The sequence below is a fragment of the Eleutherodactylus coqui genome, chromosome 9 (assembly GCF_035609145.1).
Source record: "Eleutherodactylus coqui strain aEleCoq1 chromosome 9, aEleCoq1.hap1, whole genome shotgun sequence".
Classification (NCBI taxonomy): Eukaryota; Metazoa; Chordata; class Amphibia; order Anura; family Eleutherodactylidae; genus Eleutherodactylus; species Eleutherodactylus coqui.
In genome coordinates, this window is record NC_089845.1 from 121,435,169 (window position 1) to 121,461,696 (window position 26,528).

Sequence of the window (26,528 nt, forward strand, 5' to 3'; positions counted from 1 at the left end):
AGAGGAGCCTGGACAACTTCCTTGACTGTAAAATATTAAATGTTGTAGTCAATAATTCAGAAGGGTTGGTGATCCAGGGATTATTTCAATTACCAGGCTTTGGAGTCGGGAAGGAATTTTTTCCTGTTAAATGAGGAAAATTGGCTTCTGCCTTGATCGGATTTTTTTCCCTCTGGATCCACATTGGGTTGGTGAGGGGTGGCGGGATATGGGCTGAACTTTACGGACATATTTTTTATGCCCTAACATATACTATGTTTGTATGATGATACAAAGTCTATACATTCCAGTATTTTTTCCCAAAGAGAGACTTGATACTTTTATTATGGACATATCCAAAATGATATAGCTACTGGCAGAAATAATAGAGATTGTACTGTGATTAGGATTTATAAAGTGTACATTCCAAAAGACACTTAAAAAAGCCTGTCAGCTCAAGCATGCTGTCTAAACTACGGGCAGCATGTCATACAGCAGGATAAGCTGAGCAGATTGATATATAGAAAGATTCATTACAACTTTTATATTATACACTTAAACCTTTGCTCATTCTGAACTGAGTGATCCAATGAGTGGTCCGATCAGTGATTGACAGCTATCTGTGCATGAGTGTACATATGGGGGGGGGGGGGGGATGTCAATCACTGCTAGCTCTGCCCATTTGAATGTGCAGAGATATAAATGAATTAAATACAAGTTATACTGTATTTCCCCGTAAAACTATCTATCAATCATCTCAGCTCCTCCTGCTCTATAACATCATGCCTGCAGATTGGACAGTATGTGGGAGCTGACAGACTCCTTTTAAGGAAGATCTGTGACTATCTTTTTGCATCCCCCTCTGAGCGCAGCATAAGGTAATGCCTGTCACCTTGATTATAGTGATATGTCTGAAGTGTAATCTGTGAGACTGTTTGGGAGAAACTTGCATTTTATCAGTAACAGGACATACATAGAGGACTACAGGAAGTCAAACTACTAATGACCACTTGTCCGTATGTATGTGTGGTTGTGTGAGGGTGATTCTCAGGCTCCACCCTAGTGACATCATCACTCCACCCTCTGATAACTTCATCGTAGATCTTACAGTTATATATAAAACACAGAGCCTGACCAGCAGAAGAACAACAAAATTAGGGCTCTTGGAAGGGGAGGACAAAAATAACAAAATGAGAATACAACTAAGCCGTTATTATCTCGCACATAACTCGGCAGTCCTGACAGAAGACACCAACCTACCTCCACCACAGAGATCCAGCTAGCTGAAGGACCTGTGGTGACGTCACTACTGAGGGAGGAGCGATTGTGCAGTTTCGTTCAAAGTACTGTATGTGGGTTCTTCTCATGCTCCGTCCCTGGTGACGTCATCGCGGGTCCTACAGGATATATAAATCACAGAGCCTGACCAACAAAAGAACAACACAGTTGGAGCTCTTGGAATGGGGAGGACAAAAATAACAAAATGAGTATACAACTAAGCCGTTATTATCTCAGTCACAACTCAGCAGTCCTGAGAGAAGACACTGACCTACCAGCACCACAGAGATCCGGTGAGCTGAAGGACCTGCGGTGACGTCACTGCCGTGGGAGGAGCCAAGTTGTGTTTGTCTTGTGTGGTAATCAAAATGGATGTAGTAGAGCTGCGTGTGTGATGTGTGGGGATCATAATGGATGTACCAAGTAGCAGAGCTGTGTGTGTAATGTGTGGCAATTAAAATATATGTAGTAGAGCTGTATCTGTGATGTGTGAGGATCATAATGGATGTACGATGTAGCTGAGCTGTAAGTGTGAATTGTGGGGATTATAATGGATGTACCATGTACCACAGCTGTGTGGTGCATTGTGCCACCAAAAACACTGATACTATAAAATCCTAATAATTACTAGTAGCCCTCAATAATCTAGCTGCAGCTAGGTTAGACCCACCCGCCTCATCCTCCATCCACTAATTGAAAGCTGTCTTCCTGTTACTGTGCTTAGAGAGTAAGCTGCCAATCAGTGGCTGGAGGGTGGGGGGTTGGGGGGGGGGCTCGCTGCAGCTCACTAATTCCAAGGACTATTAAGAAGATGAAAGTTTCTCCAAACTACTACACACATGCATCCAACAGACGTATCACTGAAATCAGTGTATCAGGCACTACCTTGTGCTGCTCTCAGTGAAGGCTACAAAAAGATGGTGACAGAGTCTCTTTAAATACACTTACTGGGTTTAACTATGACTACAATAAAGAGAAAATTGCCATTTTGAAAGCTTTGAGAAAAAGTAATTAGCAAGTACTGAATCTCTGCTCATATGCTGACTAAATATGAATGGGAAAATGAGATGTAATTATATATTCAAACTAAAAAAATGTACTATATTTCATAGGATAGTGGTCGCCCCTTCTATTATATCTGGGCTCTCTGACCTAATAGGTCATCTGTGACATATGTAGTGTGCTATTAAAATTACATATTCCAGACAACCAGGGTGTATACAGCAAAGAAAGAGCCATTTTACTGGCTGGGGGATCTCAATAACAGAGTGGTGAGTTTTTTCCAATAATGTCTTGTTCTATTATCAGCCATCGCCTAGCCGTGCAATGACCTGTTCTATCATCAACCATCGCTGAGCCCTGCAATGTCCTGTTCTATCATCAACCATCGCTGAGCCCTGCAATGTCCTGTTCTTTCATCAGCCATCGCCTAGCCCTGCAATGTCCTGTTCTTTCATCAGCCATCGCCTAGCCCTGCAATGTCCTCTTCTTTCATCAGCCATTGCCTAGCCCTCCAATGTCCTCTTCTTTCATCAGCCATCTTCTAGCCCTGCAATGTCTTGTTCTATGATGAGCCATTGCCCAGCCATACAATGTCCTCTTATTTCATCAGCCATCGCCTAGCCCTACAATGTCCTTTTCTTTCATCAGCCATTGCCTAGCCCTGCATTGTCCTGTTCTATCAGCCATCACCTAGCCCTGTAATCTCCTCTTCTATCATCAGCCATCGCTTAGCCCTGCAATGTCCTGTTCTATCATCAGCCATCACCTAGCCCTGCAATGTCCTTTTCCATCATCAGCCATCGCCTAGCCCTGCAATGTCCTGTTCTATCATCTGGAAGATTATGTAAAGCTGCTGGAGAGGTCAAGTACAAGATATTTGGTTGCTATTTTCTCATTTAATACAAGCAGTTTTATTATTAAGAAGTGGTATTATCTTCCTCCCAGCCAGCAGGATATTTGCTGTATCAGGTTATCAGCTCTGTAGAGACTCCTTCTCTATAATTAACGTCTGAATTACTTTACAGAACTGTATCCAACTTACTTTGTAATTATAAGATTTCTCCAAACACATGACAAGACGGGTTATTTTTAGCTGGATATTGAATACATTTAAATTAGAACTTTGTGATTCTCTCCACACAATGAAGGACGTGAATGGAAGAATAAAATTTGCTTTATTGCAAAAGGTAGAAACAACTGACTTAACAGTTTTCGAGGATCTTAATATTTGCACTGCAAAATATTTAGTATTCCTTTATAATGTTTCAACATTGATTTCAGGAGTAGGCACTTTTTTGTAGGAAATGTTATAGTTGTCAGGCAATTAGATGATATCACACTGTATCTGAAGAATTCACGTTTCTAAAGCAGGATGAAAGTATACATTTCCCACCATCTATTGAGGGAGTCCCAGTTTAAACCTCAGGTACCTATTATCACATATTCACGATTTAGCCAATATGTTCCTATTTAAAGTATACTTCATGTCTTAGATGACTTTTCAGAATAAGCTGCCATTTGTGTACATGGAGGTATAACACTATTTTTGGAAATTGTATGATTTTATCCGGCATTTATCATTATTTTTCCCGTGTGGGCTGTATCTGTAATTCTCAGTCTTCTCCAAGCTGGTGGGAGGAGACTAGCTGCTATGATGCCTTCTAAGAATGGCACATAGAAAAAACAGCAAACTCTCAGCAGCACACAATGACAGCATCATGGAGGACAGTGTACAGCAGTACTGAGCAGCGTAGCTGTAACACTGCAGATAACTCACCATTGACTATTGCAGCCATGTTTGTGTGAGTTTCTGCTTCTCTCCATCTTCCCCCTTTCCTCCCCTTTTCTTAGACTTCTATGGGCAGCATGAATTGCCACCTCCTCCACTTCCTATTACCTGTCTTGTTATCTGTGTTACTAGAGATGGGCATCACTTTATAACAGGCAGCGGACAGTAAATTAGAAGGAAGGGAAACCTATAGTGATGAATGGGAGTGCGTGCGCACAACTTTTTGAAAATATTAATAATCTTTATATGTATAGCACAAACCTATTCTTATTATAAAGAGTGACGCTTGCTGTGCTCAAGCTGACTTTGCCGGGGGACACCGCACAAATGGGGGGTTGGGTGAGTACGAGACACAGCTGCGCAGACTCCACATCACTTAAGCTATAAAAGGCATAACTTAGTTTATGGTGCTTATAGTTGATGACAGGTTCCATTTAAATTGTCCCATTAAAAAAATACTACTTGACCCACAAGAAACAAGCCCCCATACAGCTATGTCGAAGAAAAAAATAAAAAAAACTTAAGGCAGGGACAAAAAAATTGAAAATGAATAACAAAAAATTGTCTTGTCTTGAAATGCTTAATAGGCTTATTATACGAGTATGTATCTTTGAATTAGGGAATCCAGAAGAGACATATGTTTATCAGAAAGGTTAGAACTCCTAGGGGATAACAGTATGATTGTAACTTTAATACCGTCCATTGTCTAGTAAACAGGTTCCAATATAAATATATTTTACAATTTCTTTATATACTGCTAGTTATATATTAGAGCCTTACTTGTTTTGTTTTGTCCATAGCCTTTAATATTGAAAGATTCAGGTCCTCCAGAGCTGCAAGAACGCTTTCATATTCTCCTAAGTGTTGGGAGAAATAATCTGCAACAAGAGAAAGCATTATATATATTTGACACAGTTCTTTTTCGTATTCCAGGTCATAGATGTCATCTGGTTTAAACTGGTCTACAACAACCATATGACCATGTATTGAGCCAAATTCCAAAAAGTTCGACGGGTTCGTCCAGTTTCAGGAAGGGGTTCAGTTCCATCTGAATTAGTTCGAACCGAAACAAAACTTCACCTGTACCCCTAAAACTGGTGTCTAAAGCGGTCTACTAGCAATAAAACGTTTCCCCTTCTCTCAGTGGTTAGCACTGTTGTCATGCAGGACTGGGATCCTAGGTCCAAATCTGATCAAGGACGAACAACAACTACATGTAGTTTGTATGAATGATTGTAGAAAGCCATGTAGATGTTGTGCTTGATCAGATTTGAATGTAGGAGCCCAGTGATGGAAGGCAACAGTGCTAACCACTGAGCAAGGAAGAGGAGGAGTAGATTCAGCCCAGACAAACCAAACTTTTAGCAAAGTTTGATCCGAAATAGGGTTTGTTTGTTTCACTTTGCTCAACACTCCCCGTTTGACAACTTGGTGTTACCATTCCTCTTGTCAATGTGACACTATCCAGTGAGTGCTGTCATTGTCACACTTTGAGACACCATATCAGCAAGACAAATAGTGATACAAAGTTGTCAATGTATTTACAAATTTCTAGGAAAATTACAGAGGAACAGCACAAGACAGAATTCCAAGAAAAGATGCTAGAGCATTGATATTTCATGGGGAATCCAAATATCTTCTATAGCAGACATGTCAGAAGAGCAGACGGATCCACTTTACAAGGATACTAGTAATTATTTCAAAATTATAGTACCAGTGTTTCTGATGGTGCAATGCGCCACACAGCTCTGCTACATACACGTCACACACAGCTCTGCTACATGAATTGTTCATCCCATACAACAGGGATGAGAAGCAGCACAGCAGTGGAGATGAAGGACCTTTGATAATGTCACCATCATGCTCTGCCCCTGATCACATGACTGTGATGCTCATCCTGAGTGAATGACCTACATGCTCCGCCCCTGATCACATGACGGTGATGCTCATCCTGAGTGAATGACTTACATGCTCTGCCCCTAATCACATGATGGTGACGCTCATCCCGAGTGAATGACTTACATGCTCTAACCCCTGATCACATGACAGTAATGTCATCAAAGGTCCTGCATCCTTGTGCAGATTATGGGTGGATTACAAACCCCCTGCAACCTTAGTTGCTGTGGAATACTAATGATCAGGGGCGGAGCATGTAACTTCCTCACTGGGGATGAAAGACCTTTGATGAAGTCATCGTCATATGATCAGGAGCAGAGCATGCAAGTCACTCACAAACCCACTCACTACTCACACACAGACAGACAGGTCGTCGTTAGTATTTTGATTTGGGTCTCAGGAAATAAAATATATTAATTATGCAATAACAAATGTTATACCATTTTTTATATAATTTATGTATCAATTATTATTCATGGTTCTCGAAATCTCTGCTTGTTGTATTCAATTGAAACTTTCATTGCTTACTTTCAGAAGCTCTTAGTCTTGTGATGATTGCATTGATGCACAGCTCATTGCAGTACCGTTATCAGAGCTCCTTGAATGAGCCGTGCACCTGTATGTCCATCACCTCACTAAGATAGATATTCAACCTCTGAAAATAAGGCCGGCTTCACAAATCGTGAAATGTCTGTGGGCATTTCGCAGTGGAGTACCTGCAGCAAATCCGCAAGAAATCCGCCGTGGCCAAATCCTATATGGTGCGGAGTTGTCTGTGTTTTACTCGTGGAACAGCTGCAGAAATCAACCCTTGTATTTCAAGGGTTGAATTCTGCAGCATTAGGGCTCGGTCACACGGGCGTTTGTACACGCGTCTGACAGTTGCGTTTGCAATCCACATCTATAGAGACCCAATGCCTTTCAATGGGAGCGGTCACATGTGCGAATTTTACATGCGCAGAAACGCATGCAGCGAAAATTATAGGACACAACAATTCGCAGAACGCATGTAACTGCATTCTGCAATATATCAGTGTTGTGTGTATATTAAACCCCTGTGACCAATCAGAGGCAGCACTCACCCATTCATGAATTCATTAGCTGAGCGCAGGGACCAATCAGAGGCAGCTCTCAGCTTTCATTCAATAGCTGAGAGCTGCCTCTGATTGGTCACATTGCTCAGCTAATCACAGGCAGCCCATTCAGCAGGCGGGGATTTTAAATAGGATAGTGGGCAGCGTTCTTTTTGAGCTTCAAAACGCCCGTGTGAACAAGCTCTTTTGTGCGGATAAACGCTGCTAGCAGCGTTTTTCCACCGTGAACCCAGCTTTGGTTACACGATGTTTTGAACGCATTAGTTATGCGCACAAAAAATCGTGCGACAAAACGCCCATGTGACCGAGCCCTTATTTTGCAGCATAAATAGACATACTGCGGATTTAGACTCCATCGTGTTTTTTTTTTTAAATGCTGCGGATTCGTCGCAGAACATTTCACCACCATGTGAAAAAGATTTCTGAAATCTCCGTCACCTGCCTAGTACTGTAAATGCTGTGGAATTTCCACTGCTATTCTGCAAGTGGAAATTCTGCAGTGTTTACTGTCTGTGTGAACACGGCTTTAGGCCTCATGTCCACTAGGAAATTCGGGCCCGCGCGGATTCTCCATGCAGAATCCCACAGCGGGACCCTCCTTTCCCGGGGACATAAGGCCTAAAAAAGAAATTTTTCTTACCTGTCCGGACGCTGCGGGTTCCTGTCTGTCGCGGCCGGATCCTCTTTCTCTGTGCCCGACGGATGCGCTCGGCACGCCAGCAGGGTGCCGCGCGCATGCACCGTGCACTCTTTTTCCCTCTGAGCTCCTGCTCTCCTGCTCTCCCACGCCGGAGAGCAGAAATTCAGCTGCGGGTGTACCGCGGGACCGGACGGCTTCCATAGGCTTCTATGGAAGCCTGCGGGAGACCCGCAGAAAATGGAGCATGCTGCGTTTTCTCTCACGTGCGGGAGAAAACGCAAATCCATTAAAATGCCATTCGCGGGTGCAAATGACAATTTAATTGCCCGCGGATGGCTAATGGATCCCTATGGGCAAAATCGAATGCAGATTCCACAGCGTAATCCGCAATTCGATTTTGCCAGTGGACATGAGGCCTTAAGGTTCCCATTCAACAAAAATAAGCAGATATCTCAAAGCATCAAAGGAATTTATACAAAAAGGGGCACATTTATGCAGTCTGCCATTAGATGTGCCTTTTTTTTAATTTAATACCATGGATTTGTGTGAACAAGAACAGATGTTACACCTCTCACTCCACTTTTCAAAAGTTTCTAGAGAAAGGGCAATGTTTGAGTGGAGTGTGGTTTTTAGACGGATTTAAGAATTGAGACTTTTTAAAAAGCCACTAAATTTGTAGCCATCTCTCCCCAGTAGCTGGTTGGTTTGCAAAGTGACGTCACATCTCTAGAAATATAAAAAAATGTCAAAAATATATCAACTATAGGGGAAATTTATTAAGACGGCATTCCGACATTTCAAATGCCGCTCCTGATATTAAGTTCCTCCAGGGCACAATGTGCCTAATCTATGTAGAGGCGCACGCTTCTATGCACCTTTATGCACCTACGTAAAATTGTACGCCAGGTCGGACCTAGTGCACAGCTCTGGTATCATTTACATCAGTTGCTAGTGTAAATTATATATATAAATGTGTCAGGTTGGGGCGGCCATACCCTCACCCAACAAGCCACAACACCTTTCCGGAAAAGTGACGGATGGCGGAGCAGATTGCCAAAACTCACAAACGTTTTGTGCAAGCAAGCCTTGCTCCAAATCTTGTGACATTGTTAAGTGAGAAACTGGCTAAGAATTTTTTTTTATAAATGTATATAAATCCCCCCCCCCCCCTCCAATTACATTAGAAATTTGCACAATTTACTATAACACAAGGAATAAGCTTTATTTGCTCACACCAAAATCCAGCTTTAACGTGTTCCTCTTCTATTACATGGATCACTAATTACTACTGTTCAACAAAGTAGCAAAAATAGATCTTTAGTACTTGAAGATTAGCTGCTGCCTGCCAAATTACTTAGGCCTTATATCACATCTGATTTGGGCTGCCAAGTCTGCAGAGCTATTGGAAGACTTTACAACATACTTTAAAAGTTTTCTTTCTATTCAAGTGATCTGAAGAGCAATTAGACATTTGCACAAAAGAACTAAAAATAACTATTTGTGCTTCCAAGAATGCACAGTTTACTGAGCTGATTTACATGCTACTTGCCTTAATATGTTACTTCCTTTTGTTTCTGAAATAGATTCTAATGATTTCACCTTGGCGGGATTTTATTTTGTAATATCCACATGATAAATGGCAGAAAGTGAGCTCACCATATAATTTAGCAAATAATCTATTATCATTCTGTTTCTATTATGAGGACCATTGGTCTGTTGCATATTCATAATCTTAGTTAAAGGAGCTTTCAGGATAGGTAATCAATAGTTGATCCCCACCGATCGGTTGATTAAAATGACAGTGGCGCTTGGGTAAGCATTGTTTTCCCTTTAGCCCATACCAGGCACAGTGTCATACATCATATAGTGGCTATGCTTTGTATTCACTTGAATGGAACTGAGCTGCTCTCGGGCCATGTGACCAATGAACGCGATAGCACAGGTCTGAGAAGAGGCCACTGCGCTATCCAGAGTACTGCAGCCTCTTCAATCAGCTGATCAGCAGGGGGTCTTTAGCCCTTCACAGATATAGACTAAAATATTTAAACTTTATTAAGATCCTTAAAAACATATATATGGGCCAACAGACAACCACAAAACTTAAGACAAGGGAATATAGGCTGAGAAACAGCCACCGTCGTTTGACAGATGATTTTATATATTTTATAAATTATTGTGTTGTGACTGTATAGTCTCCAAATAGATCTTATTTGGTTGTTGGTTGGAGAGATTGATGGTCTGGGATCTCTCTTTGGGGAATCTAACTACTAATAATTTGATCAGAGACAACACATAATAGCCCAGAGATTGTTGTATTTTATGGGTATCAAATTCAAATAAGCCCGAAGATGGATCAGCTCGACGCGTTTCCCTGCTGTGTTTTAGCCAGCAGTTCATCAGGACCTATAAATTAGACCCTGGTAGGTAGCAGATTATTTCTGGGCAAATAAACTACTATGTAATCAGCACTTGTCAGACAAACTTGGATGGTGTCTTGGAAATCACTGGCGCTCTATATCTGAGATTCAGTATATGGAATATATATGCATATGTTTATGCATAATGTCTCAGGTGGGAATATCCATTCGAGCCCCAATAGAAAGTATCTAAGAGAAAATCATTTCCTTTGCATCAACATTATGATTATTGGTGGGAGGATTACATTCTGATTGTCTTATTTAAGGGAAAATATAAAAACCATTTCATAAGAAGTTAATTAATCCGAGACTGTATTGCTTGTACTGTAGAAGGAAAGAAACACAGTTTTGCCCCCAAATGCCATAAGGCTGTGAATACTTTTGTGGCGCACATTGTGACTCATTTTGACTAATACTTTCCATGTAGTTTATGTATTCTGTATTCTGGACAAACTAAACAGCTAGCTAGGTATGCTCTGGGGTTTGATTGTGACAGACTGACTATCTTGGATGTTTAAACAACATCCGCAGACTCTTGTGAATAGCAAAATGCAAATGAGCATGTGCCTCACACTCTAAGAGGAGTCCCTTGTAAATCAAAAGCCCTACATGCTATAATGCGATCAGTAGCAAGGACACATATGTGCATTGCCAATTTCTCCTATCTCCTTTTTTGTATGATGATCACTTGATCAATGGGTCTTACACTATTCTCCCAAAAGTAATTGGACACCTAAGCATGAATCAAAAGTTGTATTCATTTACATATGTTAATACTTAACGGGCCCTCCATTGGCCATAATGACACTGAATACTCTCCGTGGCATACTTTCTACTGATGCCTAATACTCTTCAGCTGGTATTTCCCTCAATTCATCCTGCAAACATCTGTCAAATTTTATCAGAGAAGATGTTCATATTTCCTGAGCCAACATTCATGTTTAGTAGGGTTCAGGTCGGGACTCTGTGCAGGTCAGTCTAGTTGTGGAACATTCATACCCTCAAGCCAATGTAAAACAGCATTAGATTTGTGAAAAGGTGTGTTGTCTTGTTGGAAGTATTGCTGACAATCCCATGGCTGTCACAGTGCAGAGGGATCAGCCCTATTCTCATTTGTACAAGGAAAGACTAGAAGCAATGGGATGAAACTGAAAGGGAGGAGACACAGATTAGATGTTAGACAGTGAGGGTGATGAATGAGTGGAACAGGCTGCCACGGGAGGTGGTGAGTTCTCCTTCAATGGAAGTGTTCAAACAAAGGCTGGACAAATATCGGTCTGGGATGATTTAGTGAATTCTGCACTGAGCAGGGGGTTGGACCCGATGACCATGAAGGTCCCTTCCAACTCTACGAGTCTATGATTCTTCAGCGAAGCATGGTGGTGGCAGAATCATGCTGTGGGGGTGTTTTTCAGCGGCTGGGACAGGGAGACCGGTCAAAGTTGATAGAAAAGTGAATGGAGCAAAGTACAGAGATATTCTTAATGAACATCTGATCGAAGGGACCTCAGACTGGGCAGAAGGTTCACCTTCCAATAAAACAATGACCCCTAAGCACACAGCCAAGATAACACAGGAGTGGTTTAACGACAACTCTCCAAATGTCCTGGAGTGACCGAACCAGAGCCCTGACTTCAACCCAATCACACATATTTGGAGAGACCTGAAAATGGCTGTCCACAGATCCATCCCACCTGACAGGGCGTGAGAGCATCTGCAGAGAAGAATGGCAGAAAATCCAAAAATCCAGGTGTGCAAACCTTGTGGCATCATACCCGAGAAGAATAGCGGGTGACATCGCTACCAAAGGTGCTTCAACTAAAGTACTAAGTACAGGGTGTCAATACTTATGTCAATGCAAAATGCTAGTTTTTCATTTAAAATTATATGCTAAAGATTTCTACCATTCTGGTAGCACTTTGTCAACATAGGGCATTGAGTGCACAAGGCCACACATAACAAAATGTAAAAACAGTGAAAGACTTTCTGGACCCAATGTTAGGCTGCCTGTTCACGGGCGTTGCGAAATCCCGCAACAGATCTCAGCCCAGAAGCAGGAGCCATCAGACTGATCTCTGCGGTCAGCCTATCTGACAGATAGGCTCACTGCAGAGAATCTCGGCAATTCGCAGCATGCTGCGATTTGCTGCCCGCGATCGGAGAATCGCTATGATTCTCCGCTCGTGGACAGGGGGGCTGCGCTATCCATAGCAAAGCTATGAAAAGCATGCACTGCATTCCCCGTGGCCGGATTATCGCCACGGGGAATGCAATGCAAAAGCGCCTGTGGACAGGCAGCCTAAAGTGCAAAGGGGGGATTATACCATGCTAATCTGTGTGCAATATAGAGCCGAGTGGTAAGTGACTGGGTCCTAGGTGGCAAAATAAACACCGAGAAGGCTACAGTACTGTATGGTACATTGAAGTGTTTTCTGTTTAAATCACTTGTAGTCTGATATATATTATACTGTACAAACCCTGGTAGTCCAGTGCGTAATATATGGTGTAGTGCCTGTTGATCTCATGTATAATATCTTGTCCTTCTGGTGGTCCAGTGTGTAATATACTGTCCAGTTCCTGCTGGTCCACTCTGTTATTTACTGTCCAGTCCTTGGTGAACAAGTGTGTAATATATTATCTAGGGCTAGATGATCTAATGTGTAATAAAATGTCTAGTCCCTGGTGGTCCATTGGGTAATATACTGTCCAGTCCTAGGGGATCCAGTATGTATGCTGTCCAGTCCCTGGTGGTCCAGTATGTATGCTGCCCAGTCCCTGGTGGTCCAGTGTGTATGCTGTCTAGTCCCTGGAGGTCCAGTATGTATGCTGTCCAGTCCCTGGAGGTCCAATGTGTATGCTGTCCAGTGCCTGGAGGTCCAGTGTTTTTTCTGTCCAGTCCCTGGAGGTCCAGTGTGTATGCTGTCCAGTCCCTAGAGGTCCAGTGTGTATGCTGTCCAGTCCCTGGAGGTCCAGTGTGTATGCTGTCCAGTCCCTGGAGGTCCAGTGTGCATGCTGTCCAGTCCCTGGAGGTCCAGTGTGCATGCTGTCCAGTCCCTGGAGGTCCAGTGTGTATGCTGTCTAGTCCCTGGAGGTCCAGTATGTATGCTGTCCAGTCCCTGGAGGTCCAGTGTGTATGCTGTCTAGTCCCTGGAGGTCCAGTATGCATGCTGTCCAGTCCCTGGAGGTCCAGTATGTATGCTGTTCAGTCCCTGGAGGTCCAGTATGTATGCTGTCCAGTCCCTGGAGGTCCAGTGTGTATGCTGTCTAGTCCCTGGAGGTCCAGTATGCATGCTGTCCAGTCCCTGGAGGTCCAGTATGTATGCTGTTCAGTCCCTGGAGGTCCAGTATGTATGCTGTCCAGTCCTTTGAGGTCCAGTATGTATGCTGTCCAGTGGATATTATCAGTGATCGCAGTGAAGTTAAATAAATCTAACACAGAGATATTATACCGCAGTGACTTCAGTGCTTCTGTTTCACTTACGACCCAGTATCTTTGTAACAGGTTTATAATTTATGCAAATGAGCACTGAATGAAGAGAATTCTGGAGGCGGAACCATTTTTAACCACAGACAATTAACAAAAATATCCACAGAACTATACATACTCTATGTTAACAGTTGCACAATAAATCACCACAAGGAACTATATTCTCAATTCACTAAGTTTGTAGACATTTGAGAAAAGTTATTTTTTTTTTACGTTTGATCAATGTGACCAGCGCTCTCCTAGCTACATCCCTGCCATTAGGGCATTCTCATTTATAGACAGGGGGGTCTTCTCTTTTGGACCCCCTCTATTACCATGAGAAGAGCCACTGGAAATAGTACACTGCTAGCCTTGACAGAGTTATTTACCTACACTCCTGGCCACATAAAGGGGTTTTCCAGCATTAAACTATTGGTGACCTATCCTCAGGATATGTTCATCAATTGTTGATCAGTAGGGGTCCGTCGTTCCGGATTCCTGGCGATCAGCTGATTGAAGTGAGAGTAGCACTCGAGTGAGTGCCGTTGTCACTTCCGTCCAAACCGTAAACGGCATCGTACATTGTATAGTGGCTATGCCTAATAATGCAGCTCTATTTCATTCACTGGAATGGAACAGAGCTGCTCTCAGGCCACGCTGCGAATGAACGTGACATCACTGAGAAGAAGCCAATGCTGAGTGGAGTGCCGCACCATCCTAAATAAGGTGATTGGCAGGGATCCTGAGTGGCGGACCTTCAACTCCTGAGGATAGGTCATCAATAGTTTAGTCCTGAAACACCTAATTAAGCCCTTCACAGTTATAGACAATTTAAAAGATTGATTCTTTATTAGACTCTAATTAAAACAAGGGCTGGTAACAACAGACCAACATATAACAAAAAACACACACGCTCACTCTTATAATACTCGGTTGTTGGATAAAGCCAACTGCAGTATAGAGAGTTATCCACTGGCTTGTTTACTAGACCCTATATGACTCAGTTGAGCCCAGTAGGGAGAACTAACCAACACTGGTCTGCAGCCTGCTACATCAATCAAGATACTTGATATGCCTTAATCAGCAGAATTATAAGAATGCGGACAGGACTTTATTGTGTGAAAGAATAGTGTGAATTAAATCACATCAGTTGGCTGAAAATTATCAAAGAGAAGCAAGCCAGTGGTCAAAAGGAACTTTCTGTGATTTCGCAAGTTAAACTACTGTCTTGGAAGATGCTTGCTTGAATACATAACAAGTGGTATCATTAGGGTATCGATAGAATAGGAAATTCCCAACTAACCAAACTAGAGTAGTTAGGGTAGATTCCCAACAGATATCATTCCATTGAGGTACAGATATCGTTCCACAAAGGTTTGACGCGTTTCTACGTCTGATGACGACGTTTCGTCAGGAACCTAAATAGTTACCATCGATCTATCATATTATTGCAAAGTAGGTCTTGCATAGAATCACAAAAGGGCTGACTAGTAGGACCCACGACCATCAATAAGTATAGCCAAGGCAGCCTTAGTCATAATGATCATAATTAAAGCACCAGCATGCCCATCTAAATTACAATGGTCAAGTTCTTATGTTGAGTAAGGGAATACCCTACAGCCCTAGCGATACTGCAGGGACAGCAGTAGTGCAAAACCTGGCTTTAGGAGAATTCCCACTAGCCTTATTAATAGAGCCAGATGGAATTGGCACAGTCACCAATGACCAGTACTGTCCATCAGAGTATACTCCTAGTAAATCAAGAGTCTCTCAGTAATGGACAGAATTATCAGCCCTAATGGAGATGAGATGATGTGGAACATAAAAAAGGTAGCGCCCATTAAAAAAAAAAGATATTCATCTTAACTCAGTTCCCTCCTTTTGCTCACAAATGGGAAATTGCTAGAAGTAAAACTATACACCAGTCACTATCACAGACATACTATTTTCATGACTCTAAGTTCTGGCGTTTCAGAAAAGTCACTTTAAAAATCTATTGGGAATGGGGATAGGAGTCACAGAAATGACAGACTATCATCTTCTCCGCACCCAGATAGCCTAGACTGACAGGTCTCTTCCTGGTTTTATATAGAAGCACAATCTAGTTGATCTGAATGGGAAAAAGCCAAAAGGGTCCCGCTGCCACCCCTCCTATCACCCTTTCCAGAGGCTTTTTAAACTATGGTTTTTCTAAAATACCAGAGTGTCTCAGAATAAAACATACACAACTACAATGTCGGTTGCTGTCCTGATTTTGACAAGCATGAATAAATAATAATCTTTATTTGTATAGGGCAACTTATTCTGCAGCATGAATGTAGTGGCATGTTCACTTTAAGGAAAAGGAAAATGTTCAATGCTTCATAGTGCAAAACTTTAAAAGTTAAGCAACACCCCCAATCAACTCAAGCCCTGATATGGCGCTCAGATTAGATATTGTGGACCCTTTTTTTTCATTATGCCACCTCGTAATAAAGGTATGTATGACATTATTGGTAAATTAGCCTTATTGTTAGGAATGTAGAGTAGCTTTAAATGGGGTTGTCCCACTTGAACAACTCCTTTGTAGCCTGAAGCTGCCACAGTTAAAGGCTGCAGGTCTGGCTTCTCTGACCCCTACAGATCATCTTTATGCGTGTCATGATCTGGTTCTGGTTTGGAGCCTCAGTTTTGTAACCCGAGCAGACAGATAGCATAGTCAGAGGAAGCCAGAGGTTGGTAACGGGTAGGTATCAGTTGCAGTAGAAATGGAACAGGCAGGTAACATTGTAAGAGGAATGACAGAGGTTGGTAACGGACGTAGCAGTGTGTCTTAGAGGAGCAGGCAGGTGGAGCTTTCCTAAGGGCTGGGAGACACAATCACGCAATGATGCAGTGGAAGGGCCGGGCTTTTATAGTATGTCTATCAAGAGCAGGGCGGACCCAAGACAGGGGACTGCATTAGAGGAGCTGGGAACAAGATTAAGGTCATGCAGGGGAGCTGTCCAAAGGGCTGGATGGCACAGCAGATAGAGTTGCAGCCTGAAGAAGAAAATGAGTTGGCACATTGTCAGGGCTCCTGGGTTTGAGATTTTCATCTACCACAACCTGGGGACTGTATTATAATGGACTTTTCAGTGGACAACAACATAATAACTGCTGTGAGGAGTCCAGAAAAGCAGGAGCCGTGGCTCTCAGATCTAACATATAAACCACCTTCTATGATGTCTGTATATCCGAATAAAACATATTGAAATGGTTATGCAAATAAGACAGGCCCAGTAACAGTATATTACACAGTATTAGTATAAGACAATTCTTAATACTGCAGAATAACTCTTGTAAAACAATCATAAATAATCTTACCATACAGCTCTTCTGTGTCCAGGTTGCTGGAAAGAAATAGTCCACAGTTAGAAATATATTAAAGGAAGATGACAACATCAAGAAAAAAATGAAAACACAATTGTCCAATCTTATCCTGATTTCCATTGTTGCGATGCTGAACACTAAATATTCACGAAAGTTCTTTCCAATATGTCATAACTAGGCCCTTATTATATATATCTCAGCTAGTGTTCAGTGGCATAGGTGGGGTCTTAAAAGATCAGGAGACGAAGTCGCAAGGCATATGTCGTGCCCACCCTGCCATCCATCACCCCCCGCAAAAATGTAAAAAATTTGGTGCATATATAGTAATCATACTACAGTTTTGCTGCTACAACCTCGCATTCTCTTCCTGCAGGTCAGTGAAGGTCACGTCCCTGTGACGTAGCGTTCACTGGCTAGGAAGGAATGCTGATCTCTTGCAGAGACAGCGGCATGAGCAGTCTCTGTAATAGCTCAGCACTCCGTTCTAGGCTGTGAACTGTGACGTAATGTACATTGCGAGGCAGAAAGAAGAATGCCTGTGAATGTATGTAACCTCCAACAACACATAAGTGCCTGCAGCACTACAGCAAACCCTTATCCAAGGGGAGGCTCTCCCTGCACAGCCGTTAACCAGGAAACGGACCCAAATCTTCCAAAATCACAACACTTTATCCAAAAATGGCAGCAGGAACGTTCAGGTGCAGTAAAACAGGTGTTATAATCTTTATTCCATCCTCAGTAATCACGCAACGTTTCGGCCGTTACAAACAGCCTTTGTCAAGCATGTTACATAAAACCACAACCCCCCTTACCGGGCAGCCAACTCTTGAGAGTAAAAAGAATTGCGAATGAAGGGGTAGTGGAGGAAAGGTTGCAACAGATGTGTGACAGGTTCCGCCGGAGAGGTTATCCGGAATTGGTGCTAAGAAAAGCAAAAGAAAAGATGGAAGGGGCTGTAGTGACAGACGTTCGGAAGGGTGAGAGAACTAACAACAGAATCCCCTGTGTTATGTCTTACAGCGATATGAGTTGTAAAATAGCAAATACACTGAAGAGACATTGGGATATACTACAAAGAGGCTGCAGTGAGATTTGTGAGCTTCGCTCTCCCCCTGTTATGGCATACAGGAGGGGAAGGAACCTCAAGGATATGCTTGTACGGACAATAATAGAGGAGAAGGGGAGTCCCGAACAGAGATTGTTGCAGCCTTTTAGGCCTGGCAATTTTCCCTGCTTGGGATGCGCATGTTGCGGAAACTTAGTAAAAGGCAATTCATTTAGGCATCCATACACAGGTAGGGAGTTCAAAATCAAGGGGAGGTTCACCTGTACCTCCAGGTTTGTGGTGTACCTTATGACCTGCCCATGTGGGCTGGGTTATATAGGGGAGACCACGCAAGAAGTAAAGCAGAGGATTTTCCAACACAAAAGCACTATCCGTACAAAGAAAAAAGAGTTGCCTATCCCCAAACATTTTTTAGAGCATGGTCATACCGTAGATCAATTACGATTTAGGGTTATTGACCATGTTGCCACACTAAATAGAGGGGGGGATAGAGAAAACCTCTTGAAACGCAAGGAATTGCGATGGATACACACACTTGATACCATGGCACCGAGGGGGCTTAATAATGAATATAGCTATTTGCCGCATATTTAGGCTGTGATTCTGTATAGTGTTTATTGTTTTTAATCAATGGAGAGGAGATTTAACATGGTTGAATATTAATATACTCCTTTATATTTTTTAGGATCGGAGTTCCTCCTTCTCTGATTTGGGCTGCATCACCGAAATATTGACACGGTTTTTGATGACACATTGTGCGTTATGCATTGATAATGTAATGGCATGCTTATATGTGTGATAATATTTTTGGTTTTCTTCACACTGCTTGTATTCAATAAATCAATGTAAAGGGATTTATTGTAAAGCGTTTGATTAATGCTGTAATTAATAACCCAGTGGGTGGTGTAACTGAGATATACGTAATGCGTGGTGTGGATTTAGTAATAGCAGTTTGGGTACAACGTTGTCCTGCATCACACTATACTTTGTCCAATAAAGATGCTATATCTGTGAAGTATATTTAAAACGTGGGCAGAGTGCCGTATAATGACCCTAGTTATGCCATACAGCGTTAGTAGTATAGTCGATTAAGTTATGCTTGTGATTAGCAATATGTATAGGATTGCACTGAATGTCTACTATATTGTGCTGAACTTAGAGCAAAGATTGTTGCATTAAAAAAGCTATCATGGCACGCCGTTCAGTACCGAGACGAATGCCAGAGAGGTTTAAACATGTTGCTGGAACCGGAGCAGTTGTAACCGCCTAGATGCACAATGCTGCACTGTGATAGGTGCAGCGGTTGCCTAGATACGATGTGCTGATGTGATTGTTGGAAGGAACGTCGGGAGCGTGATGACGTCATCGGGAGGTCGGCGTGAGCGCTGCTCCCATGGAGACGCTGAAGACGGAGACAGGGGCTTCGGTGGTGGCGTGCCTGATCGGGGAGGAGGACTCTGGATCCCAGGGGTGTCCTTGATTGGACACAGGAGTGGCTACGGCGCAGCTGATAGCTAATTAAATGGTAGGAGGAACAATAACTTATTAACCAATGTTGAACTTGCAATCTCCTTGTTTTAATGTATGTAACCTCACAGGAAGCAGAGGAATCAGCCAGCTGGAGATGAGGTGACCCCACCGGACTGCAGGAGACAGGAGAAGATCAGCAAGGAGAAGATCCAGTAAGTAGACTGATGGGGGAGGAATAGGTAAGTATAGAATTTATTTTTTTAAGGGCTCCTTCACACTGGTGCATGCATTTTTGTGCACACCTCAGTGCAACGTATTTGCGCTAAGAACGAGGCTTTTTTGCACACGTATCAGCGTATTTTACCGCACTTTTTGCTCCCTCAAAGCATATTTATTTTAGCACAGCAGACGAACATGCCATGGTTTAAATGGCTATTTCATCTATTGAATTAGGCCTCCTGCACACGGGCAGAAATTCCGCAGCAAGATTTCCCGCAGAATTTCCACCTGTACCCGCTGCCATAGGATTGCATTACAAAATGCAATCCTATGCACACAGCCGCGATTTGTCCGCATGAAAACACACCCGGAAAACAAATCGTAGCATGTAATATTTCTGTGCGGGTCTTGCAGAGGCCCGCACAGAAATGTCACTTGAGACCCACCGGCTCTGCTCTGCACATGCACCGGCAGGGCGGCAGCCGGCGCATAGCAGAATTTTGGAGACGCAGAAGCAGGTGAGCCGCGCTGGTCACTGCAGGGGTGCGGGTCGGATCCAGCTGCGACAATTCTCCCAGTGGGATCCGACCTGGCCATATGTTCTTTTACCTGCTGAATTGCACAGCGTATTGTGAATTCCATTGTGCTTTCACATGCATTTGCACCCCTCCCCCCATAGACCTCTATGGAGACCATTGGTGCGCACATGTGCAAGAAAATAGAGCAGGTTTTAATTTTTTGCATGCACACGAAATGCGCCCACAAAATCGGGAAATGTCTACGAGCTCATTGACATCATATATGCCCATATCAAGCGGCCCTAATTCTTGTTGGCATCTAATGTTAATTTACAGCATAAGGCCCCCTTCACACGGGCATATTAGCACATGCAAAATATACTTGTGCAATACGTAAAGAATAGCACCCACTGATTTCAATGGGTTCGTTCACATGCATGTATTTAACCTGCGCATTTCGGTCACATGAAAAAAAACCCTGTATCATGCTCTCTTCCTGCGCATTTGCACACCCAAAGTCCCCATAGAAGTCAATGGAGATGCGCAAATGCACAAAATACGCTAGAAGATGCATGAAACACTGCGTAATTCTGCTGGAAAAAGAACACATCTAGAACTCATTAGGCTAATTAACCATTTCAATTGTTGCATATTTTTGGCCGTGTGCAAATGAACATGCCTGCGGGCACAAAAAGTACAGTAGAATACGCCAATGAGCATACAAAAAAGCATCATTGTTCCGCAAATACATTGCGCATATGCTCTTGTAAAGAAGCCCTAAGGCCTCAATCACACAAGCGTGAAATTCACACCGAACGTACCTGCGCAAAAAAAAAACACGGCTAAGTGTGCGAAAAATAGCATGAATAGACTATTTCCTGTTATCAAGCCACAAGCTTAAAGGGGTTGTCCCGCGCCGAAACGTTTTTTTTTTTTTTTTTAACCCCCCCCCGTTCGGCGCGAGACAACCCCGATGCAGGGGTTAAAAAAACAAACCGCTCAGCGCTTACCTGAATCCCGGCGGTCCGGCGTCTTCATACTTACCTGCTGAAGATGGCCGCCGGGGTCTGCTTCCTCCGTGGACCGCAGCTCTTCTGTGCGGTCCATTGCCGATTCCAGCCTCCTGATTGGCTGGAATCGGCACGTGACGGGGCGGAGCTACATGGAGCCGGCATTCTGCACGAACGGCTCCATTGAAGAGAGCAGAAGACCCGGACTGCGCAAGCGCGGCTAATTTGGCCATCGGAGGGCGAAAATTAGTCGGCTCCATGGGAACGAGGACGCCAGCAACGGAGCAGGTAAGTAAAAAACTTTTTATAACTTCTGTATGGCTCATAATTAATGCACAATGTACATTACAAAGTGCATTATTATGGCCATACAGAAGTGTATAGACCCACTTGCTGCCGCGGGACAACCCCTTTAATTAGCGGTGAAATTGACCAGTCACATTATCTAGAACTGCGTGTCGCTGAAAACGAACGCTGCAGCTCCGAGAGGAGGGTGGCAATATAGAGAGCCCTGGGGGAAGGAAAGCCCTGGGGGAACCCCCTTCTCTGCGGGGCTTCCATTCATCTCAGCCGGGTTGGAGGCATATCCCTGCTGCGGCGATGTCGGGGTTGCCTGAAGTGAGAATAACAAAATCCCCAGCAGCGCTGGATTTCTTTATTCTTCCCTGCAGGCAAACCCCGGCTGAGATGAAGGGAAGCCCTGCAGAGAAGGGGGATTTTCCGGCACTTTCCTTCACCTCTATCTCTCCACGCTGCAGGGATGGAGAGGTTCCCCTGCAGAGGAATTCCTCCACTCCCTGCTATGGGACAGCTGAACAACACATTTTAAATGTCTCGGTACAAACTCCTGCAAGTCCCCTCATCCCTGCGGGGACTAACAGGAGCTAACAGCGGAAAATGTAAAATGTGCTTCTGTGTTTAGCGACACGGCAGCACTCCCCCCCCCATCTCCTATTCCAATTGTTAAGTAGTTTAAACTAAACAATCAGAATGATTACCTAATCAACCTCCCTCCTCCCCCTTGTTATTCAGCTCCCACAGGAGTCTATGGAAACTCTTCCGCCTCCCGCACAAAAGATAGGTCAGGTCCTATCTTCTCACGCAGCGGGGAATATCAGTTGCGGGATTTCAGTCGCACATGTCCCATTATTTTAAGGTGCAATTTTTTTTTGCGCTTAAAATTCTCCCATCTGAACATTTTCATAGCAATGCAGTAATTCTATTAGCTGCAATTTTTATGCGTGGCTAATACAGTGTGCGTTTCATGCTCGTGAGAAAGAAGCTTTAGAGCTTATTTAGACAACCGTATATCGGCCGCGTATCAACGTCGGCTGATATATGGCGTCTCTCTCTGCAGGAGGAGGAGGCTGGAAGAGCCAGGAGCAGTGCTCTGAGCTCCCGCCCCCTCTATGTCTCCTCTCCACCCCCTCTCCGCCCCTCTGCACTATTTGCAAGAAGGGGAGGTGGGATGGGGGTGGAACTAATTCCTGGAACTTAGCCCTTCCCCGTCCCGCCTCCTTTCATTGCAAATAGTGCAGAGGGGCGGAGAGGGGGTGGAAAGGAGGCAGAGAGGGGGCGGGAGCTCAGAGCAATGCTCCCGCCTCCTCCCCCTGCAGAGAGAGTCGCCGTATATCGGCCGGCGTGAATACGCGGCCGATATATGGTCATCTGAATAAGCCCTTAGGCTGATAATATAATGTGTATAGGGACAGCCAATAAATCTGCCAACGTCCTTCATCAGAGATGAACTGGCAGGTCGGATCAGTATTTGTTGCCTACATAAAATGTCATCATTGATTTATCCTTACATCAGAAGCCATGTTTGCACATACAACTCAACACTGTACTTGAGCTAAATTCCTAAATTCTAGTCCCTGAGAATAAAGTATCTGACTGACATATGGTTTTGTTCAGCAAATGTATTCCCCCTCCATGGGGAATGAAGCTGTAAGCACATTCTGCTGAGCTTCCTACGTTGTTTTTCAGTATGCCGCATGAATGACCCCATTCGAAGCCCAGCCGCTACTAAATTGGTCTTACTACATCTCTGGGGGAAAACCCTGAATGCAACAGAAATCCTAATGTAGGTTTCTAAAAAACTGCAGTCACATAAGAGTGTAATCTGTAATCTGAATGAATGAGCTTCCATTCATGAATATTGGAAGAAGTGTTGATCCATCACATCACAAACAGCAGAAACACCCAGATAAAGCCCCGACTTATACGGCACTAGTACTTTAACAAACCATTGATAATTAGTATTAGATGTATTTTTATTAATAATAACTATCCGTTCAAATTATATACCAGCATTTTTTCCTATGATTACAACCTTATGCTAGAAGTGTTTTTGATTAATAAAGTTTATTCAAAAAGCACGGATCCATGGGATGGAGCATGCCTTTGGGCCGTGAGATGCTGCAGCTTCATACAACATGATGACACTACCTTGATAGCACTTGGAGCGCACTAAGTGTGCTCCAACAGAGGAGGTCATGCGGGTCCTGTTGTATCTTGTCTCCACCAGAAGAATGGGTGGAGACAAGTTGAACGCCCACAACTTCATTGGCTGGGCCGGAGAATCCGCTGATCTGTGCTCCTAGCTCCGCTGCCATAATTCCCCTGGCGACCTTCTTCCCTTCCAGCTTTGGTGGTGTAAGTTCCCCCCCCCCCCTCCTTCTCATCCATTGCATTTCCCCGCTGTCAATATCCCTGGACGGCAACCCCTCAAGCCGGCATCGCTGTAGGTTCGTAGGTTCACAGTGATACTTACCCTGGCGACCTTCCTTGCCGGCGTCGGCATGGTAATTTCCACCCCACTTTTGCTGCATTCCCCCGCTGTCACTGGCCTCGGTGCTCTGCCTTCTCCCTTCCCTGCCCCGGCGAAGTTGGTTACCTGCTGTCAGTCTTCCTCGCTGGTGTCGCATAATGTTTGCAATATGTGATGGCACAAAGGAGACTGACAGTGCAGGAGCCGGGAAGGGGACAAGGGAGAGCGGTGGAGTGTCACTGCCCCCCGGTGCTCTGCCTTCTTATCCTATCCCTGGCCTGGCACAGTCTAGTGCAGAAGCCGGTAAGGGCTCAAGGGAGAGTGGCCCAGTGGTCAATGGCACAACGTGGCGGGAAGGGACATAATGTAAAACCATTCTCCGGCCCAGCCAATCAAGTTGTGGGCATGCAGCTTGTCTCTACCCATTCTTCTGGTGGAGACAAGATACAATAGTACTGATCATGTGATCTACAAGCGTGATGATTCACCACGAGATGCCACCACTGGGTCGCCCAGAGCAGTCGGAGCGCACGCTATGCACTCGAGTGGGATGCGGTAAAGGAGTATGCTGTAATAGGTAACCTAAACATTGCTAGAAATGTCCTGCACTGTTTTTATATTAAAAGATTGAGAATGGTGCTTGAGAGCACAGAAATGCGTTGCCTACTGTATTTTACTGCCAATTGTATGTTGTGCTTGGAATAAAAAAAGAAGACTCCCTACTAAGGACCTGAGTTTCCTGAGTCTACTAGAAGCAAAAAACTTTGGTTATCACCACTAGGAAGGGGTTTCTGTATAACACTCCATACCCCCCCTCCTTCAAAGTAAGTTTCTTCTTCTTCCCTTTTTTACCCAAAGTGAGTGGATATATGAGCGAGTTACCCCCATTATAAGCGCAGGATTTTTAAAAGAATTCTTCTCAATTTATTCTGTTCTAATGTAGGTTTCTGGAAAACTGCAGTCACATACGAGAGTAATCTGTATATCTGAATGAATGGGCTTCCATTCATGAATATTGGAAGACGTGTTGATCCATCACATCACAAAGAGCGGAGATATTAGCGAGCTTTTGAAGTTGTTGGAATAAGAATCATATCGTATCCGCCGCTGATTTGTCTTGATTAAAATTGTGTGCCGTCATTGATGTATAAATGGAGCTTTATTCTAAATCATCCTTAGAATTCTCCATGTTCAATGTATTCAGAGTTTAGAAACAAAACCTATTATCTTCCTTACAAGGATTCCTTATCATTCATGATTGCTTCCTGCTCCACTGTGACACCTTGAAATAGATCAACATGGAAATAATTGCAAAATAGTTTAACTCCCCCTGGAAACAGAAAATCATGATGTGACATTAAAGGGGTTGTCCTGAGGCAGCAAGTGGGTCTATACACTTCTGTATGGCCATAATAATGCACTTTGTAATGTACATTGTGCATTAATTATGAGCCATACAGAAGTTATAAAAAGTTTTTTACTTACCTGCTCCGTTGCTAGCGTCCTCGTCTCCATGGTGCCGACTAATTTTTGGCCTCCGATGGCCAAATTAGCCGCGCTTGCGCAGTCCGGGTCTTCAGCAGTCTTCTATGGAGCCGCTCGTGCCAGAGAGCGGCTCCGTGTAGCTCCGCCCCGTCACGTGCCGATTCCAGCCAATCAGGAGGCTGGAATCGGCAGTGGACCGCACAGAAGAGCTGCGGTCCACGAAGACAGAGGATCCCGGCGGCCATCTTCAGCGGTAAGTATTGAAGTCACCGGAGCGCGGGGCTTAAGGTAAGCGCTCCGGTAAACTTTCTTTACTTCCCTGCATCGGGGTTGTCTCGCGCCGAACGGGGGGGGGGTTGAAAAAAAAAAAAACCCGTTTCGGCGCGGGACAACCCCTTTAAGTAATACCCCGTCCGTGTCCAACGAAACATATTCAAGCAGCAGACACATAGCAGATAGTTATTTGTTGAGGGGCTCACCTTGTAAAGCTGTCCCAGCTGACCTGCAGTACAGTATAGTACCTGCCTTTCACCTAAAGGCAACTGTGGGAGATTCCAACATTTTTAGCAATATTTTTCATCATGGTATATATTTTTTTAACATTTGGTTCTGCAATTTTTCAGTATCTTTCATTTTGAAGTGAGTAAAGGCCCATTTACACGCAAAGATAATCTTTCAAATGATTGAAAGTTTTAGCAATCTTTTTTTATAAAGTGTTAATGGCCAGTAATGCCCATTAACACTTTATCATCTTCATTTGCATGTAAAAGGGCCTCCATGAGCTGTTTGCAGAGCCCAGCATGTGACTAATCACACACTGCATTGTTCTTCACATGGCTCCCAGCAGAATACAATGTAATCTCCCGACTCCCGTGGAGAACACAGCATGCGGTCTGTTGAGAAATACTTTATCTCTCTGAGGCTGAACAATGGATTTTAAGATAACATTAAAATCATCGCTCATACAAAAACTGCACAATAGCAGCGTTTACACGTAACAATTATCGTTCATTTTTGGTCGTTTGAACAATAATCATTACATGTCAATGGGCCTTAAGCCTAGAATAGTGGCTTGCGT

The 26,528-nt window shown here is 43.7% G+C and overlaps 1 protein-coding gene across 1 annotated transcript in view; it reads right to left on the minus strand.

Moving 5' to 3' along the window:
• NECAB1 (N-terminal EF-hand calcium binding protein 1) overlaps positions 1-26,528 on the minus strand; it is a 138,463-nt gene that overhangs the window by 71,600 nt on the left and 40,335 nt on the right. Inside the window, exons 4-5 of the mRNA XM_066578430.1 lie at positions 16,907-16,932; positions 4,829-4,926 (exon numbers count right to left, since the gene is read on the minus strand). Coding sequence (XP_066434527.1) covers positions 4,829-4,926; positions 16,907-16,932 — 124 coding nt within the window. The remainder of the gene's footprint in view (positions 1-4,828; positions 4,927-16,906; positions 16,933-26,528) is intronic.